This window comes from Macaca fascicularis, chromosome 6 (genome assembly GCF_037993035.2).
Source record: "Macaca fascicularis isolate 582-1 chromosome 6, T2T-MFA8v1.1".
NCBI lineage: Eukaryota > Metazoa > Chordata > Mammalia > Primates > Cercopithecidae > Macaca > Macaca fascicularis.
Genome location: NC_088380.1, coordinates 121,733,723 through 121,753,038, shown reverse-complemented (window position 1 = coordinate 121,753,038; position 19,316 = coordinate 121,733,723). Strand labels below are relative to the sequence as shown.

The following is a 19,316-nucleotide window of genomic DNA, read 5'->3' as shown; positions in this document are numbered from 1 at the left end:
CCATATGTTCTCTGAAATGTGGGAAGTGAGCCTTTTTTCTTAGGGTAACCTAAAACCTACAGGACAAACTGGATCAGCTTATTTACTCTATTGTGATGGCTACGTTAATATTTAAAGTACATAGTGATATGTGCCATTGTGACCTTTCTGCTCATCAAACAATACTGCATAAGTGTAGTTAATACTTACGATCATTCTCAAGAGGCTTAAAAATGTAAATGTATTTCCTTATATTTCACTAACAGTGAAACTTTTACCATTTCTGAAAGCTGTCTTTCTGTTTATTTTGCAGCTAATCTCTTTGGATTAAAAGAGGTTTCCAAATCTGTGGTCAATATCTAAGGTTACTCAAAGCAGTATTTTTAAACTGTTTTGGTCTCTTGAAAGATTGGTCTCACTAATTTTTTTATCACCATCATACACTCTTCTGGAATCATATAATGAAGATTTGATGACAAGGAATATAGAATTCAAATTTTAGTATATCTGTTTGTATTTTGTGTATTTAGCATATTTACATTTATGTGTAAATAAACAGATGGTACATTCGGTTCCCATAATTTAATTATTACTGTTCAAGCATATCTAAGGAGTAAAATAGTTTCAGCAAAATAAGAGAGGCTTTGTAAATCTTATATTTAATTTCGATAGGGAAATAGGCAATGATACCATTACTTGGTGAATTATTATTTTAACTTTGAACATCTTTGAGGCACAAAAAATTCAAGAATTTTTACAAATACAAACTTTAAAAAAAGAAGACACACTCTGAAGGAATTAGGCTTGGAAAGTCCTCAAATCTAGACTAATAAAAGGTCGTAAATATCTCCTGGGACCAAAACAAAAATACCACCAAATGATCTGTTTCAGAAGGATGAATAGATAGTTGCTCACACAACTAAAATCTAAACCAGGGTGATAGTGGTAAGGTTGTGCCCACTGTGTAAGTATTTTTATTTATTTATTTTTGAGAGACAGTTTCACTCTGTTGCCCAGGCTGGCATGCAGTGGTGCAATCTCGGGCTCACTGCAACCTTCACTTCTAGGTTGAAGCAATTCTCCTGCCTCAGCCTCCCTAGTAGCTGGGACTACAGGCACACGCCACCATGCCCAGCTAATTTTTTGTATTATTAGTAGAGACAGGGTTTCGCCATGTTGGCCAGGCTGGTCTCGAGCTCTGACCTCAAGTGATCTTAGCTTCCCAAAGTGCTGGGATTACAGGGGTGAGCCAATGCGTCACAAAGTATTTTTTAAAGGTTTTTAAAATATATATATTGAAATTGGGCAAAATGTATGTGCTGTGGAGAGTAGGGAAGGCAGGCAGAAGATTTAGATTTTTACAATATTATTTGAAAAGAGCTAATTTCATAAATATAATTTTCCTCTTTTTTTTTTTTTACTATATTGCGCTAAAGATAATTTGGAAAAAAGGTGTCTCCTAAACTACTTTGTAAAAGGATGTTTAAATCCGATTTTTAGTGAAATCGTAAATTCTGTGTTGTATACTTACCTGTGGGCAGTGCAATAAGGATGCTGGACTGAGACCCAGGTTTGAATCTTGGCTTTTTACTATATAGCCATGTAATCTTAAGCATATTACTTAATCTATGGGTGGAGGTGGAGAGGAATTTTACTTGTTACATGTCTTCTCTGAAAAGAATTATACCTATTTCACAGGGTTACTACAAGAGTTAAATGAATATTGTATGCAAGTTTCCTAATACCGTTATTGACACATCATAGGCCCTCAATAAATGAAAGCTATTACTTCTAGCTTTTATGACAACAGGGTTGGGCCTTGAGACACCTTATATCCACACTGTGATCATTAAGAAGTAGAGGTAGGGTTGACAGAAAAAATACAGGATGTGTAGAGTTGAATTTGAATTTAAGATACTTTTTTTTTTTTTAGAATATGTGCAATGTGATATTTGGAACATATACTAAAAAATTATGTATCTGAAATTCCAATTTAACTGGGTGTATTATGTTCTTATTTACTAAATCTAGTAACCCTGAGGGGAAGAATAATGAGATGTGGTCAACAGAGAGGGGCCTGCTAGATTGCCTCAAAATACTACCAATTTTGTTTACCTCAAGTTGGCCAAAAAACGTCTTTGCCCACTAGTTATTCAGCCAATACACTCATCATTAATGGAAAAGAGTCTGTGAGAGCAGCACTGGGTTCCTCTCATCTTCCTAATTGCAAATTGTTGCTCTGGTGCTACTGTTTAGTAGATAAACGCTTACTAGATTTTGTCTTAAATAAAAGTTTAAATGGTCGAGAAGACAAAACATCAGACATCAGTGTACAAAGAGTAGGTAGTTGTGTTAAACTGAGTGCTGAAAGAGTTCAGAATAAAGGGAGATAATCAATGAAATCAAGACTAATAAAGGAGGCTCCAGAAGTGCAACTTGAAAGATGAGGAGGATTTGGCCAGGTAGTGGAAATCTGAACTCGCTGGCTCTCTGGACTCCTCTCCCCTGACTTTGTTCCCATAGAAACACTTTATGACTGGTAAGCTTGGCCTGTCAGAAGCTTGAGTCAATAATTGATAGACAATGCCATTCATTATCCCTTCACTGGTAACCTCCTGATACCCAGTAGTACAGGTGGTCTGTGTGCCAATCTACTCTAAAACCCTGTAATTTACTTTATTTCCATACTTCTTATTTTCTATACGTCCAGGGTCTCTCTTGATTCTATATCTGTGGCTGCTTAATGATTAGGGTTTCCCAAAAGGGGACAGGGTTTAGGGAATATATGGCCATATTACCTTGTTTCTATTTCTTGTTTAGTATATACTAATAGAATGGTGATACCCTGCCTGTCTGATCTCAGATCAAACCAATTAATATGCACCATGGTCATTAGGTCCTGACCCAGCCAGAAATTTAATCTCTTGTTGGGTATTAGGAATCAATATGGAAAGAGACCAAGTCAGCTTATGGAGTAGTATATGGTTTATAGGGTAAGGGGTTTATATTTTAAATATCAAGCAATGAACATTGATTGAGGCTCTGTTTTATCAAAGACTGAATTGTGTGTGTTTGGAGAGGGGAGACTGTTGACCTTTTGGACTTCATGAAGTAGATGGATGTGAGACAGCTCATGCCCCTGTGATAGAAGAGCAATTAAGTGATACCAGAAGTGGAAAATAAGATATCACAATGAAGGCAAGAGTATTGAAGGTCTGTGAACTTAGGGGGATAAGAATGGAATAGGTTTTCTTGTTTTGCATTTTTAACCCAGATTTTAAAATAAACTATTGAAAAAGGAGGTGCTAGGATACTCCAAACTGGGGAGGAGTAGGCACCAAGGGATAGCATATACAATGGAAAATAGGGGAATAATGATTTTTTTAAAGTTCAGATATTTCATGCCATTCCTGCTAAAAAGCCTTCCAAAGCTGCTCAACATCTACAAAAGCATAGAGGCCTTCCATACTTTACCAGACTTACTTTGTCACCACAAGTTTATCACCCTTTCTCTAACTCCTGCTCCCCAACTCATGCGCATGCACACACACACATACACACACACACACTCTCAAATACACGGGTTCACACACCCCCTCGCCCCATTATGTTCCAATACCAAGCTGCCTGTGGTCCAGGACTGTAGCTTATTCTGCTCCTTGTGCAAATAGAGGCATGAGGACAGGGTTACACATATGGAACGTCATCTGTAAATACTGAATTGATAGGCTGCTAGGCATGTGGAGAGGGGGCTTAGAGTGAGCATGGGAATCGGTTGTGAGGATGAGAAAGAACAGAATCTGACAACAACCTATGATTTAAGGCTGACCAGAGATAGGGAAGAAGAAAGGAAGATAAAAAGCAAGCAAACAAAACCCACCAGGATTTTAACTTGAGGAACTGGGAAGGGTCTTGGTATCCTGGGAGGCTGGGATGTTTGGATGTTGCAACAGAGAAGTTGATGACTTGACACAGAGCACGGCAGCCCAGGGAGACAGAAATGATCAGGGAACTGGGAAAGCAGTGGTTTAAAATGGCAGTTTTCGTATTTGTCTTCTTCCCCCCACCTTTTGTTTTTAAAAGTGTATGGATAGAACGGATTAACATTAAAAAGTTTTAGAAGTATAACATATACATATAAGATGCAAAGATAATACATGTGAGTGAAGAGTAAGTCTTGTATACCTGACTCTATCCCTTACTTCTCCACAATGGTTATCATTTTTTGTGCTCTATTCCAGATGCTTCTTTTTGTTTGCCTATAATTTTAGTTTGCCTCGTCTTTTGGCCAGAGTGGCAGCATATAGAATCCATATGGTTTTGTACTTTTTTTTTTTTTTTTTTGAGACAGAGTCGCGCTCTGTCGCCAAGGCTGGAGTGCAGTGGCACAATCTTGGCTCACTGCAACCTCTGCCTCCCGGTTTGAAGTGATTCTTCTGCCTCAGCCTCCTGAGTAGCTGGGATTACAGGTGTGTGCCACCACGCCAGGCTAATTTTTGTATTTTTAGTAGAGAAGGGGTTTCTCCATGTTGGCCAGGCTGGTCTCGAACTCCCAACCTCAGGTGATCCACCCGCCTCAGCCTCCCAAAGTGCTGGGATTACAGGTGTGGACCACCACGCCCATCATACATTAGAAATCCTTTGTCATCAGTACATTGATTTTAACTGCTGCACAGTATTCTGTGGTATGAATGTACATTATGGATGATGTTTAGTTATAAATAAGGTCTCAATAAGCTCTTTGCACATGCTTTTGTGCACATATGCAAGTATTACAGTAGAAACATTCTTAGATGTGGAATTGCTTAGTCAAAAGTTACAAATACTTAAAATTTTTGATAGGATTTGTAAAATGTCCCTTCAGATAAGCTGTACCAACATATGCTACCACAAAAAGGTTTGAGCAAAATAAGAGAGGCTTTGTAAATCTTATATTTAATTTTGATAGAGAAATACGCAATGATACCGTTACTTGGTGAATTATTTTAACTTTGAACATCTTTGAGGCACAAAAATATTCAAAAAATTAACAAACACAAAATTTACTTTAAAACAAGAAGACGCTTATACTTTGAAAGAATTAGACTTAGAAAGTCCTCAAATCTACACTAATATAAGGTCTTAAACATCTCATGGGACCAAAACAAAAATACCACCAAATGATCTGTTTCAGAAGGATAAATAGATAGTTGCTCACACAACTAAAACCTATACTGGGGTGATAATGGTAAGGTTGTGCCCACTGCCTAAGTATTTTTTATTTTTATTTTTTTTGAGACACAGTTTTGCCAAGTGTATTAACATCATGTTTGAATTTTGTGGATCAAGTAGAAAATGATAGCTCAGTGAAGTCTGATTTGCAAAAATGGAAGGCCATAGCAATGTATTTTCACCAAAATATGTCTATACAGGTTTTATCTTTAATTCCTGTTAATGGAGCCTACTAATCACTTTTACTGTGTCAACTAGTAAGTTTTGGATCAAAGCAGGTGTGCTGATGTGAAATTACAGCCCGAGGGGAATTATTTCGCTCAAAGGCCAGTGTGAGAATGACTTATAATGCTTTCTAACGATTGAGCCTTTAAAAATATATATAGGCACCTAATTCACGCAGGCATTTGTTATTCTCCTCCTGATTAGCACTTTTCAGAACCTGTGGGAAGGAAGCCTTCTCAAGTCTAGCACCTGCGGCCACGGAACAGGCATTAATCCGGATCAGAACAGCCCAGGCATTATTACCTGGCAAAGCTTTCATCTTCTGTTCACCTCATCTGTAAATGGAGGGTGTTCCATTAGAGAAAATTGCTACAGTCTCTCAATGTTCTTAATTCTACACTCCTTATTCAGATGCCGGATTGGAGACAAGGCTACCGCTGCAGACAGGGCTGTGGGAAGACGGCGGAACTTGCCACAGCGAGAGACTTCTCCCAAACAGGAAATAAAAGTGGGAAGCATTTTAAAACCTAAACGAGATGTCTCGCTACAACTCTGTAGTCCCTACTTACCCAGAAGTTTAGGGCATCTGTTCTTAAAGCCTAATACATAGGAATGAATTATTTAGCTAGCCAGGAAGGCAGTGGCGTGATCTAATAATCCTAAGTTAATTTGTTCTCCGTGTGTCCTGAAAACAACACAAGAAACACACTTGGGCCGTGGCAGGTGAAATGTGCACAGCCAGTCCCTGAGGTGGTGCGCGCCTTAAGCGGGGGTGCCGGAGCCACTCAGGACCCTCTGTCCTGGTCCTCAGGAGGGAAAGCCTAGGCCCGGGTGGCGGGGGGTCGCTCCCTTTCCGCGGCCTTTTAAATTCAGTCCCTGGCCAGCATTCGGGAGAGGAATACCCACCCTGCAGGCGGTCCCCGCGCCACTGGGCAAGAACTTGCCGTGACATCGCGACTTGGGGTATAGAAGCAAAAAGCGGGATACGAGTGTTCAGTGCCAAGTTAGGGACTATGAAGTTCACCCAACGAGTGAAGCCAGGAGAGAACGGGGATGAGCCGGGCGGCGACAGGGAACCCCAGGCTGCGCCTGGCTGGGGACGGCGGAGGGGGCGGGCGGGGTCTCACTCTGGTCGCCTCGCGCAGCTCTGCCGTCCTCGCCGCGGCCATTCAGGGAAGGTGGCTTAGGCTCGCCCTCGCCCGCACCGTCCTGTGTTGAGTCTGGAAGCGGGGCTTCGAACCGCGAAGGAAGAAAGCGCAGTGGGAGCAAACTGAAGGGCGGAGGGGCAGCGCGGGGCCAGGGGCCCAGGCTGCAGCCGGCTGCTCTGCCGCAGCGGGGCCTGCCCGCCCAGGCGCCGCCCTCGGCAACCGCCCACCGCTCCCGGCTGCCCTCACTTCCGCTCCTCAGAGGCCCCCCAGCCTGGCATCGGGCGACGGGCGGCAGCCCGGGTGGGAGTGAGGGGCTGCTGCGTAGGGAAGAGGTGGGGGCGGAAGGCGCCGATCCCTAACCGCGTGCCACACCCGCGCCGAGCCGAGTCCCGCTGAGCCCAACGCTCAGACACCCAGCCTACCAGCCCCAGGCGGCCCCGCCTCTTTTGTGCGGCTGGCGCTGTTGCCTGGGCAACGGCCCGGTCACGCCCTGGCCACGCCCCACCGTGCCCCGCCCGGGTCTCTGCGCGGCGCCCCTCCCAGCCGCAGTCCGCAGGAGCCGCTGCCGCAGCCGGACGCTGGGCGGGATTCCCGGGGCCGTCGCTGGGAGCGAAGCTTGCTTCTCCCGCGCCTGTGTTTTCGCTGGCCCCGGCTTACTTCTCCCCGCGTCGGTCCGCTGGCCAGGTCCGCCTGACCAGCTCGTCTTCCAGCTTCGGACCGAGGCTCCACGGCCGCCGCAGGGACCCGCCCACCAGACCCTGCTCGGGGTGGCCGGTGTGCCTAAGTGGAGCGTGCTGCTGATGACACCTGGCAGAAGGCAGCCATGGAGGGCGATGGCTCAGACTCGCCGGTGAGTGCGGAGGGGGCCGCCGCCCCCCACCTCGAGGGCGGTGTGCCGGCTGCGGCTCTTTCTCTTTCCTCCGCAGGGAGCCCGCAGGGAACCTCCTCCCGGGAGAGCAGGGGCAGTCGTGTGGGGATCCTGCTTCCTCTTCGCCTTCCCCCGCCCGGGGCTAGGTTCTGCAACCCGGGGCGTCCCCTTTCTATCCCCGAGAGCCGGACGTGGGGTCCCCAGGGCCAGAGAAGAGCCCAAATCCGGTAGTTGCCCACCTGAGCACCTCGGGGAATCATGGAGGGTCTCTCTAATAGAGCTCAGGCTGCAGAATTAATTAGCGTTAGGGAGTCTGGTGCGGGCAGAAAGCTGGGGCGCGTGCCTTGCGCTTGCGGGACCGCCCTTTGTCTAGGCGTCGTGACCCCCGCGGGCCCGGCCGGCTGCTGCCGCCTGGGGCAGAGGCTCCTCCCCGGCTTCGCCAGCCCGCGCGGGGCGGGCCGGGGCCCGGGCAGCTGTCAGCCTACAAGTGTTTTTGTTTAAAGGTGTCGAATGTGCAATTCTTCCGAAGTTTCCCGGGGAACCGCTTAATTGAGGGAGCCGCCACGTTACACTTAATCAGTTTGTTTCTCCCTCAATGACTGATGAACTAAATTTTCCTTTGGCACTTTATGTCCATTGTGATTAAAACGTCAGATTCAAGACACTGCTTCATGTACGAGAAAAATGGAAATGCTTTTAGATCCTCCCCCAGTGAGAAGTAAACAGTAACTGACCATATTGATACATAAAAGAGAATGTAAGAACCTATTTTGGACATCCTGGATTTTCTTTTTGAATTAGGTGCCAAACCCTTTGTGAAATGAGATAGGATGTGAATATTCTGTATTCTTTGATGTGAATTGTGAGATTTGGTTATCTTATTTCCAAATCTATGAACAATTGGGAGGTGATATGGCTCTTCATCACATATTTGAGTGATGCAGCAAGAGACTGCGTTGAAACACCCACTAACAATGATAAAACCAGTTGGCTGTAATGCGATTAAATTGTCAGAGATTATTAGGGAGAATAAGTTAGCATACATTTTTAAATTTCATTACATTAAGTCAATTTTAATTTTCTTTGTGTTTCTAGTAGTTGAAACGATTGTGCAAGGTTATAAGTGCTTTGAAGTTGGGCTGTCTTTAAAATTGCAGGGATGCTGACTGTAGGATTCGTATATTTGAAGTCTGGGATACATGGAAAAAACTACATAGAGAAATGGCGAAACTGTAGGAGGTCATTAAACTTTTTTAGTTGTGATGAATCTAAAATGCTTCTCACTTAAAATAATGAAAGCCTGTAGTATTGAGAGCATTAGTAGTGGTGCTTATACAGCTTTTTAAAGGGTCCTCTACACTCTTTTAATATTCTGTTATGGTTAGGCTTTGTGTCTACACCCAAATCTCATCTTGAATTGTAATCCCCAGGTGTTGAGGGAGAAACCTGGTGGGAGGTGATTGGATCATAGGACTGGTTTCCCCCATGCTGTTTTTGTGATAGTGAATTCTCCCAAGATCTGATGGTTTTATAAGGCAGTGTTGTCTGTTCTTACTCTCTCTCCCCTGCTGCCATGTAAAACGTGCTTGCTTCCCTTTCTGCCATGATCGTAAGTTTCCTGAGGCCTCTCCAGCCATGCAGAATTGTGAGTCAATTAAATCTCTTTTCTTTATAAATTAGCCATTCTTGGGTATTTCTTTGTAACACTGTGAAAATGGGTTAACACAGAGAATTGGTACCAAGGTAGTGGGCACTGCTGTAAAGATACCCAAAAATGTGGAAGCGACTTTGGAACTGGGTAACAGGCAGAAGCTGGAACAGTTTGGAGGACTCAGAAGAAGACAGGAGGATGTGGGAAAGTTTGGAATTTCCTAGAGACTTGTTGAATGGTTTTGACTAAAAGTGCTAGTGATATAGACAAAGAAGTCCAGACCAAGGTGGTCTCAGATGGAGGTGAGGAACTTGTTGGAAACTGGAGTAAAAGTGATTCTTGCTGTGCTTTAGCAAAGAGACTGGCAGTGTTTTGCCCCTGTCCTAGAGATGTGTGAAGCTTTGAACTTGAGAGAGACAATCTGAAATTGCAACTTACGTTTAAAAGGGAAGGGGAGCGTAAAAGTTTGGAAGATTTGCAGCCTTACCATGGAGTAGAAAAGAAAAACTTATTTTCTGGGGAGGGGTTCAAGCTAACTGCAGAAATTTGCTTAAGTAAAAAAGACTCAAATGTTAATCACCAAGGCTATGGGTACAGTGTCTCCAGGGCATGTCAGAGATCTTGGCAGCAGTCCCTCCCATCACAGGCCTGGAGGCCTAGGAGAGAAAAATGGTTTAGTGGAGTGGGCCCAGGGCCCTGCTGCTGTGTGCAGCCTCGGTATCACAGGATCCTTAGGGTGTCGTTTTGCCAGCCAGAAACGTCTGTGGCAAGTGTTGCCTTTGCCCAAGTTTTGCTCAGGCCCACTGGACTTGTTCTGCCCACTTGGCCTGACAGACTGTGCTTGGCTTTCACTACTGGCCCAGACCCCATGCCTGCCAAGGGCAAGCCCAGGTGCAGAGCAGCAAGGGGTGCATGAGTGAGCGAGCCCAGGGTACAGTGTGCACAGCCAGGCATGCTGGCCATGGCGGGGCAGTCAGGTCCAGGTGCCAGCATGGGTGCTGTGGCTGGAACAAAGGTGTACCACAAGTGGCTTCCACTACAAGCACTGTGGAACACAGTGACACCCAGAAACTTGGAGATGCCAGGAACTGCAGAGCCACAAAGAGGGTGTCACAGCCCTGGCTTGGAGAGCTCGTAAGTCCAGGCTCCCTAAAGGGCTGCAGCTCTTCTCTCCTCTCTTGTCTCCTCCTCGTCACCCACAACATGGCGAGCAGTGGGGTATATTTTAGCCCTGTTTGTGTTACAGCTTGTTTAGTCCTGCCATTTGGCAGGTCCAGAGTTCCTGTACTGTGTCCAGGAAGAATGAGCTACATGAGCAACTGGAGGGTAAACAAGGTGAAGAGGTGCTTTATTGAGCAAAATAATAGCTCTCAGGAGACCCGTAGTGGGTAGCTGCTTTCTGCAGGCAGTTCCTCCCAACATCTGCAATTCTCAACAGAGAGGAGACCCAGAGTGGGTATCTCCTCTCTGCAGGCAGGTCATTTTGTTGAGTGTGCAGCCCTCAGCGGACAGGACACCCAAGCGGGTAGCTCTTACCTTCAGGCAAGTCGTCCTATCATCTGCCAGAGTCTGGCTGAGTTTGTGGTTTATATGGGCTTCAGAGGGGAGGAAGTGTGTGCTGATTGGCCAATGGGTAGCCATGGGTGGGCCTGGAAAATTCACTGTAAGTTCTCACTCCAGTCAGTGGAACTGGCAGCCTGGACCCTAGGCTTCAGGCTATCCCTTGCTTGAAAGTGGGGTTTCAGCAGGGATCTGTCCCTTTCCTCCCAGGAACCTGTCTGCCTCCCACTGCCATTCGTGGTGCCCAGACTATTTTAGCTGAGGGATGCGTGCAGTACCATATTGAGTCACCCTCAGCCCTGCACTTGGCCTCTCTCCCATGTTCATCAGCGCCCAAAGTCCAGAGGGGGCTGAGGTGGCAGTGGGCTAGTGTGTCAGCATCTCCTCAAGTACCCACACACCTGGCCAGGTCATGACAGTGCCCTGGCTTGGCCACAGCTTTTCTCCAAAATCAGAGTGGGCACTGGGAATGGGGAGAGGCCAAGCAGCAGGAGCAGGCATTTCTGAGCATGCAGGGGAAGAGGGGTATCCTGGGCCACCAAGAGCATAGGAATGCCCTAGTCCACAGCTGGGTGGCTGCAGTGGTACCCAGGAGCATGGGACTCCCTCCCCACCAACTCGGAATGGGGAAGGGCTCCTGCCTGTTCCTGGATCCTGCTGGCTCTGCAGAGTAAGCAGGTCCGGCTGTGCCTTCCCAGCTGCAGCCAGCATCTTTGCAGCAGCTGTTCCAGATGGGCTGCAGCTGCCATCACTGGGACTTGGTGCCCTGTGTCCCAGCTGTTCCAGTACCAGTTGTGGCTAAAAGGGGCCAAGGTACAGTTCAGACCATTGCCTCAGAGGGTGCAAGCCCAAAGCCTTGGTGGCTTACACATGGTGTTGGGCCTACCGGTGCACCGAAGTCAAGAGTTGAGGTTTGGAAACCTCTGCCTAGATTTCAGAGAATGTACGGAAACACCTGGATGTCCAGGCAGAGGTCTGCTGCAGGGGCGAAGCTCTCATGGAGAACCTCTGCTGGGGCAGTGCAAACGGGAAATGTGAGGTATAAGCTGCCACACAGACTCCCCACTGGGGCACTCCCTAATGGAGCTCTGAGAAGAGGGCCATGGTCCTCCAGACCCCAGAATGGTAGATCCACCAACAGCTTCATTCACGTGTCTGGGAAACCTGCAGACACTCAACGCCAGCCATGAAAGCAGGTGGCATGGGGGGCTGTACCCTGCAAAGCCACAGGGGTGGAGCTGCCCCAAGGCCATGGCAACCCACCCTTTGGATCAGTATACCCTGAATGAGAGACATGAAGTCAAAGGAGATCTCACTTGGGAGCTTTATGACTTAATAACTGCAGTTTTGGGTTTCAGACTTTCATGGGTCCTGTAGCCCCTTTGTTTTGGCTAATTTCTCCCATTTGGAATGGGAGCATTTATCCAATGCCTGTACCCCCATTGTATCCTGGAAGTAACTAACTTGCTTTTGATTCTCCAGGCTCCTAGGCAGAAGGGACTTGCCTCGTCTCAGATGAGACTTTGGACTTGGACTTTTGAGTTAATGCTGAAATGAGTTGACTTTGGGGAACTGTTTAGAAGGCATGATTGGTTTTGAAATGTAAGGACATGAGATTTGGGAGGGGCCAGGGCCAGAATGATATGGTTAGGCTCAAATCTCATCTTAAATTGTAATCCCAAGGTGTTGCGGGAGAGACTTGGTGGGAGGCGATTGGATCACGGGTAGATTTTCCCCATGCTGTTCTTGTGATAGTGAATTCTCACAAGGTCTGATGGTTTTATAAGGCAGTTTCCCTGCTCTTGCTCTCTCTCACCTGCCTCCACGTAACACAGACCTGCTTCCCCTACTGCCATGATTGTAAGTTTCTTGAGGCCTCCATAGCCAAGTGGAACTGTGAGTCAATTAAATCTCTTTTCTTTATAAATTATAAATTATATAGAAATAAATTTCTATATAAATAAATATATAAAATTCTTTATATGTAAAGAAATTAAATATCTTTTCTTTATAAATTTCTTTATAAATTGGTAATTTATATAGAAATATCTTTATATAAAGAAACATTTTTATATAAAGAAATACAAAGGTATTTATAGCAGTGTGAAAATGGACTAATACATATTCATGAAGTGCTTTTAAGATAATTGCTTTGATATACAGCATTGGAACCTTAGGCATTTTGGCAGCATTACAGTTGCAGCATATGAAAAATGGTCGCATTTAATATAGAAAATTGCTGATAATTCGGCTTGTAAATAGATACCAACTGGGGTTCCATGAACATACTGACTCAGCTAGTGTTTAATAGCTCCTGTTATTTGCCAGTTACAGCGTTAATTCACTAAATAGGAGTATAGTCTTACTGTTAGTGCTGTATTCAAAATTTTTATTGACATGATCTACTTCTGGGATTTCACTGAAGTCCTAAATCAGTGCACTGGTGATGGAGATTCGAATGATGGCTTTGTAATTTTTGATAGAATATCATGATCCTCTAATATTTTACATAATTTTTCTCATTTTTTCATTTTCGCCCTTTACTATCTCATGTTCCTTCAGTTCTGGGTTATGGGTGTTGAGGGCAGTTGATGGTATCAAATTTTATTGGGGAAAAGAAATTTAAAATTAAAAAAAATCATTTTCTTAATTGTTTTTGGAAAGGTAAACATATGTATTTATTCAAGAGGTATAAGAATGTTAATATATTTACCCACTAAGAGCCTTTAACTTGGATTGTTTTACTCTCAATTTAAGGTTACCATTAAGAATATCGAAAGGGAGCTCATTTGCCCAGCATGCAAGGAGCTGTTTACCCACCCATTGATTCTCCCTTGCCAACATAGTATCTGTCATAAATGTGTAAAAGAACTCCTGCTGACTCTTGATGATTCATTCAACGATGTGGGATCAGACAACTCCAATCAAAGCAGTCCTCGACTTCGGCTCCCCTCCCCTAGTATGGATAAAATTGACCGAATTAATAGACCAGGTATGTGTTAGAACTCTGGGCTGGGGTGGTGCTGGGGGTAAGCTTATAGATATATATTCAGTGGTAACTGGAAGGAAAATTATTTTTGTCATCTTGAGGGTTAATTTTTCCAGATGAATAAATTAAAACTATAGTTATAAATGGTCCTCCCCCACTGTTGAAATGTCAGAATGAACTCTTGGCTTTTGATTCATACTTAAAGTAGATATTGGATATTGAATATGAACTTTGTGTTAAACTCCTTATTAACTGTGTTTGTAAGGCTGAGCATGGTGGCTCACACGTATAATCCCAGCACTTTGGGAGGCCAAGGTGGGTGGATCACCTGAGGTCAGGAGTTCGAGACCAGCTTGACCAACATGGAGAAACCCCATCTCTACTAAAAATACAAAAATAGCTGGGCATGGTGGTGCATGCCTGTAATCCCAGCTACTTGGGAGGCTGAGTCAGGAGAATCGCTTGAACCTGGGAGGTGGAGGTTGCGGTAAGCCGAGATCGCGCCATTGCACTCTAGCCTGGGCAACAAGAATGAAAGTCTGTCTCAAGAAAAAAAAAAAATCCTATGCTTGTCTTTAGGAATTTTTCTGACTGTGTGATGTCCTTGATACATAAAATAATGGACTACTGAAATACTAACTAGGAAAACATTGATAATTCATATATGGTAATAGGTAAATAAAAACTGCAGAGTTAAGGAGTGGGACTACCTAATGGCTAGTCCTAGATAACTTTTAAGGGAATTATTTTTTGTCATTTTGTCCCTTCTGGTCCCATTTGAGGGTTTTATTTTCTTTATCCCTCATCCGTTTTTGTTTTGTTTTGTTTTGTTTTGTTTTTGTTTTTTGAGACAGTGTCTTCCTTGTCTCTCAGGCTGAAGTGCAGTGGCGCAATCTCGGCTCACTGCAGCCTCCCTCTCCTGGGCTCAAGTGCTCCTCCCACCTCAGCCTCCTGAGTAGCTGGGACTACAAGCGGGTGCCACCATGCCCAGTTAATTTTTATATATTTTTGTTTCACCATGTTGCCCAGGCTCGTCTCAAACTTCTAGGCTCAAGCAGTCTGCCCACCTTGGCCCCCTAAAGTGCTGGGATTATGGGCATGAGCAACTTATTCCAGCCTCTCCATCCATTTTTGTCTGTTTTTAAAAGAAGGATTTTGAATGTCATAAATAGTAGTAGAATTCTGTAGTAATGTATAGAAAATGAAATTGATGTACAGCACATATATCTTTATTACATGGCCAATGTTTGAATTGTTTCTTGTTGGGATAATGTTACTTTTTCTCTGGACGGATGTTGCAGGATTAACGTAGATCAAAATTAACTTGAAATCACTGGAGACACTGAAATTCAGGGCCAAATACTAGTACAGAAGTCAGCTGCGAGGACCCAAATGAGTGGAAATAGTACAGGCTCATGTTGGGCATGTCCTTATGGAGGAGAGTCAGTAGTGGTCCTAAGTATCAGACTTTCAGAGCAGCGCTTCCTATTTTGGGCTTTGAAGTTTCAAGTTTAATCTTTTTGTCCACTGTGTCAGTTTCTCCCTCTTAAAGTACAGGAGTAACTTTTTAATCTTGTAAAAAAAAAAAAAACAACTTTGCAGAAAAGAGTCTAAGTTACATTTTAGAGAATGTTATCTTCTCTTGGTCTCTCTGTGATGAGACATAGGAGAGATATTGGGTGATACTTATGTGTGCTCCATCAGAGAGAGTGGAGAAGAGTAGATATGCTGCTATTAAAACATATATTTTTTTAAAAAGATGGCAATCACTAGTTACATGGATGATATTTTGCACATATGGAAGTTGTATGTATATACAAAAAAACAAGCAGCGTCACATCAGGCAAACAGAAAATTCAGAGACTATGAAGTTATAAAGGGTCATGATCCTTGTGAGGTCATCACCTTTATGTTTCCTCCCTTGCTACCAATCTGGCATACTGAGGAGGGAAAGACAGCATCGCTTGAAATCAGTCCTACCAGCGTAACAACTTGATATTCTGGCCGGGCGCGGTGGCTCAAGCCTGTAATCCCAGCACTTTGGGAGGCCGAGGCGGGCGGATCACAAGGTCAGGAGATCGAGACCACAGTGAAACCCCGTCTCTACTAAAAATACAAAAAATTAGCCGGGCGCGGTGGCGGGCGCCTGTAGTCCCAGCTACTCAGGAGGCTGAGGCAGGAGAATGGCGGGAACCCGGGAGGCGGAGCTTGCAGTGAGCCGAGATCGCGCCACTGCACTCCAGCCTGGGCAACAGCGTGAGACTCCGTCTCAAAAAAAAAAAAAAAAAAAAAACAACTTGATATTCTGTTGGTACATCTTCATTGGCTGATTGAGAACCCCTGCTTGATTGACCAAAGAAAACTTTTTGTATATTAATATTTAGCACAAACAACATTTTAGTTATGTACTAGATAGTTCTACTTATAATTAGTTTGCGCTTATATACATATTTCACAAAATTCTGTAGGCTTTTAATATTAAGATTTGGCTAGTTTTTTGTGTGATTCATAGGAATAACTAGACGAATGATTTTCTGTTTTCAGGAATTTACCTAGTGTGGTACTCTAGATGCTTAATAAATATTTGTTAAATGGATGTTGAATGAGAAACCTTTGCCACAGGGTTTGTACAGAGCATGCCACAATGGCTTATATTCAGTAATAATGACTTTTGTCTTTTGGAATATGAGCTCCATTACACCATACATTTCACTGTCTAGATGCGAAATAGAATGACTGAGATGTTTCTCCCTCTTCTTTAGGAAGAACCCTGTGAAGTTAGATTATGTCCTGAGAGGGGTAAAGAGCAATTACAGGAGATGAGAAGGGATGACTGCAGAATATGATAGCTTTCTTATGGATAGAACGAGTATGCTGGGTATCTCTGGCAGAGGTCCCAGGTCAATGAGTAGATGGAATAGGAAAGCACATTTAACTTAGCATGAAAGAAGACACACACACACACACACCACCCCACTACTAAGGCTGTCCCCAGAAGTGAAATGGGCTGAGTATATCAGACTCCTGCCACTAAAAGTGTTTACATCCGGTGTCAAATTTAGATGCTGCAGGGCCAAACAGGTGCATCAATGAAGAGAGCCCCAGGCATAATAAATATAGGACTCTCCTTCATTTTAGTTTTTTTGCTGTAAATATGGAGACCATAAATATTGGATTTACCCTTTATCTCAACTACTATAAGAAAACCATCAGCCCAAAGGGACAGCAGCCAACTGATTTTAGGACTCCCTGTTGGAGAAGTAGGGTGTGGTTTGGGACTGTGGAGTCTAAAGCAGATGCCTTGTTAAAGGGGGCAGTAACCACTTGGCACTATCAGGGTTGAAGATGCCAGATTGTCAGATTTATTGGTTTTTCACAAAAACTTTATAGTGGTTTCCATGTGAAATCTGGTTTTTAAATATTTTCAATTCAGATTATTTAAAAATACCACACCAGCTCAGTAGGGCAGGACAGCCAAAATGTATCTTTTGGCTGTGACCCAGACAGCATTTGGGCCATCAGTATTTGAAGACTTTGTTTAAAACAATGGGTGGGTGGCCATTGTCTGCAATATTGTGGAGGGTATTTCTGCTGTGGGTGGTAGGTTGGGCCAGTTGTTCTGTCGCATGCCATATCTCCAGCACTGAAGTTCTATGCCTTATTGAATACCAGTGGAATTCATTCATTCAACAAATATTTGAGTACCTGTTGGTTACCAGATATGGCTAAATGGTTAAGAACAATGAACAAGATAGACTCACCTTCTTTTTTTTTTTTAAAGACACGTACCCCTTAGCATTGCACAAAACTTTATAACAGATTTATTACTAGAACATAGTCCTTTATCAACAACACATACAGAGCAAGTTAATAAAGAGAGGGCAGCCAAAGGGTGAGAATGCTGTAAGTATGGAAATCATTCCTGGAGGTTTTAATGCAAATTTTAGGATTGTCTTTTACCAGTTTTAAACTAGTAGAAGTCATTGCAGTACAAATGTGATGTTACTTGCCCTCTATGTATTGGGCATTTGCCTATATTCCTTTTTCTGATAGATTCATGAGTAATATTCCTTTTTTTCTGACAGCTTTCTTTTTAAATTTTTATCCTTTAGACATTTATTTGAGACAGGGTCTCACTCTGTTTGTTACCTGGGCTGGAGTGCAATGGCTTGATCATAGCTCACTGTAACCTCTAACTCTGAGGCTCAAGTGATCCTCCTGCCTCAGCCTCCTAAGTACCTGAGACTAGAGGTGCATGCCACTCACTCTCTCCCTGCTAATTTTAAAATTTTTTTGTAGAGATGAGGGTCCCACTTTGTTGCCTAGGCTGGTTTCAGACTCCTGGCTTCAAGCGCTCTTTGTGCCTTGGCCTTCCAAAGTGCTGGGATTACAGGTGTTAGTCACTGCACCCAGTCTAGTTTTGTCACTGGTCTAATAAAGGGATTAATTAAACCTGGATTTTCCAGTATGGTAGCCACTAGCTACATGTGGCTATTGAGTGGTTGAAATGTGGCTAGTCTGAATTGAGATATGCTGTGAGTTAAAATACACAGAATAAAAAAGACTGTGAAATGATCTTTAATCATTGTTATATTGTTTACATTTTAAAATCATAGTATTTTGGATATAGTGGGTTAAATAATGTTATTAAAATTATTTTCAATTGTTTTTTAATATATTGGAAAATTTAATATATACTGGAAAATTTAAACATAGTATATTATAGTTTTGGCTCGTATATTTCTTTTGGATAATGTTGCATTAGACTTTTGACAGTTTTTTTTTAAAGGGTACCTTTAAAGGAGAGTGAGATTTTGTGCATAACACAGTAGCATATTAAATTATGTACAAATAAACGCCATATTACTGTATACTTTTGATCATATATATGTAAGCTTCCCCCCCATTTTGTATTTTCCCATTGTCTAAACTGATATATTCAGTTTTAGGGTTTTCTTTGGGTTTTTTTGTTTGTTTGTTTAACAGTTTTTAGGTCAGTAAAAAGTCAAAGGATGTTTGATTTCATTTTGTATTTGCAGCATTTACTGTAAGTATGATTGTTTAAAAATACAAATCTATATAGGACAAAGTATTGTCTCTTAAGTGCTATATCACAATGATTCTAATAAGATTGCTTGATGGATGTTTTATACTACTGGCTTCATAAATACCATGTGTACCAGGAAAAACACATTTTTACTGTTAATTCAATAATTGTATTATTTTCAGGACACAATTACCGCTTTCTCTTTTGTTAACAAGTTGTGAATCTTCTCTTTGAAATTAAATTCTAAATCCAGCTTTCTGTTCATTGTTCACAGCATCACAACGGAGATCTGTGGGGTGGAGAGGTAGAAAATGTTTTATTGCTTTTGTGGCCGCAGGCAGTATGGTGTTAGATTTAAATTAAATAATCTTGTGTAAGGTTCTTAAACATCAGTGGTCAAGTCTTCAAAATTGTGTAGAGAGTGAACAAATTGGGCTGAAATGACTTAAAGGTCAACAGGACTAAATTTCCAAGCAAGTTCTGATGTGTTTAAAGAGAACACTGATTATTGGTGCTTGCATTTTGTCAATATACATGACAAAATATTTTTGAAGAAAATGATTTATACCGCTTTTGTATGTTTTTTTGTATATGGTATCTTAAAAATCCTTTACATTTGCTTAGTGGACCAAAGCTTG

The 19,316-nt window shown here is 43.1% G+C and overlaps 1 protein-coding gene across 9 annotated transcripts in view; it reads left to right on the top strand.

Annotated features, from left to right (window-relative positions):
* TRIM36 (tripartite motif containing 36) overlaps window positions 1-19,316 on the top strand; it is a 56,993-nt gene that overhangs the window by 3,162 nt on the left and 34,515 nt on the right. For 2 of the 9 annotated variants that reach the window (XM_073994074.1, XM_065546651.1), the window contains exons 1-3: window positions 7,109-7,413; window positions 13,400-13,634; window positions 18,953-18,982. In XM_073994074.1, coding sequence (XP_073850175.1) covers window positions 7,387-7,413; window positions 13,400-13,634; window positions 18,953-18,982 — 292 coding nt within the window. In that variant the 5' untranslated portion in view covers window positions 7,109-7,386. Of the gene's footprint in view, window positions 1-5,826; window positions 5,948-7,108; window positions 7,414-13,399; window positions 13,635-18,952; window positions 18,983-19,316 lie in introns of those variants that run through there. The other 7 variants (XM_065546649.2, XM_065546648.2, XM_005557538.4 and 4 more) reach the window with 4 other exon arrangements.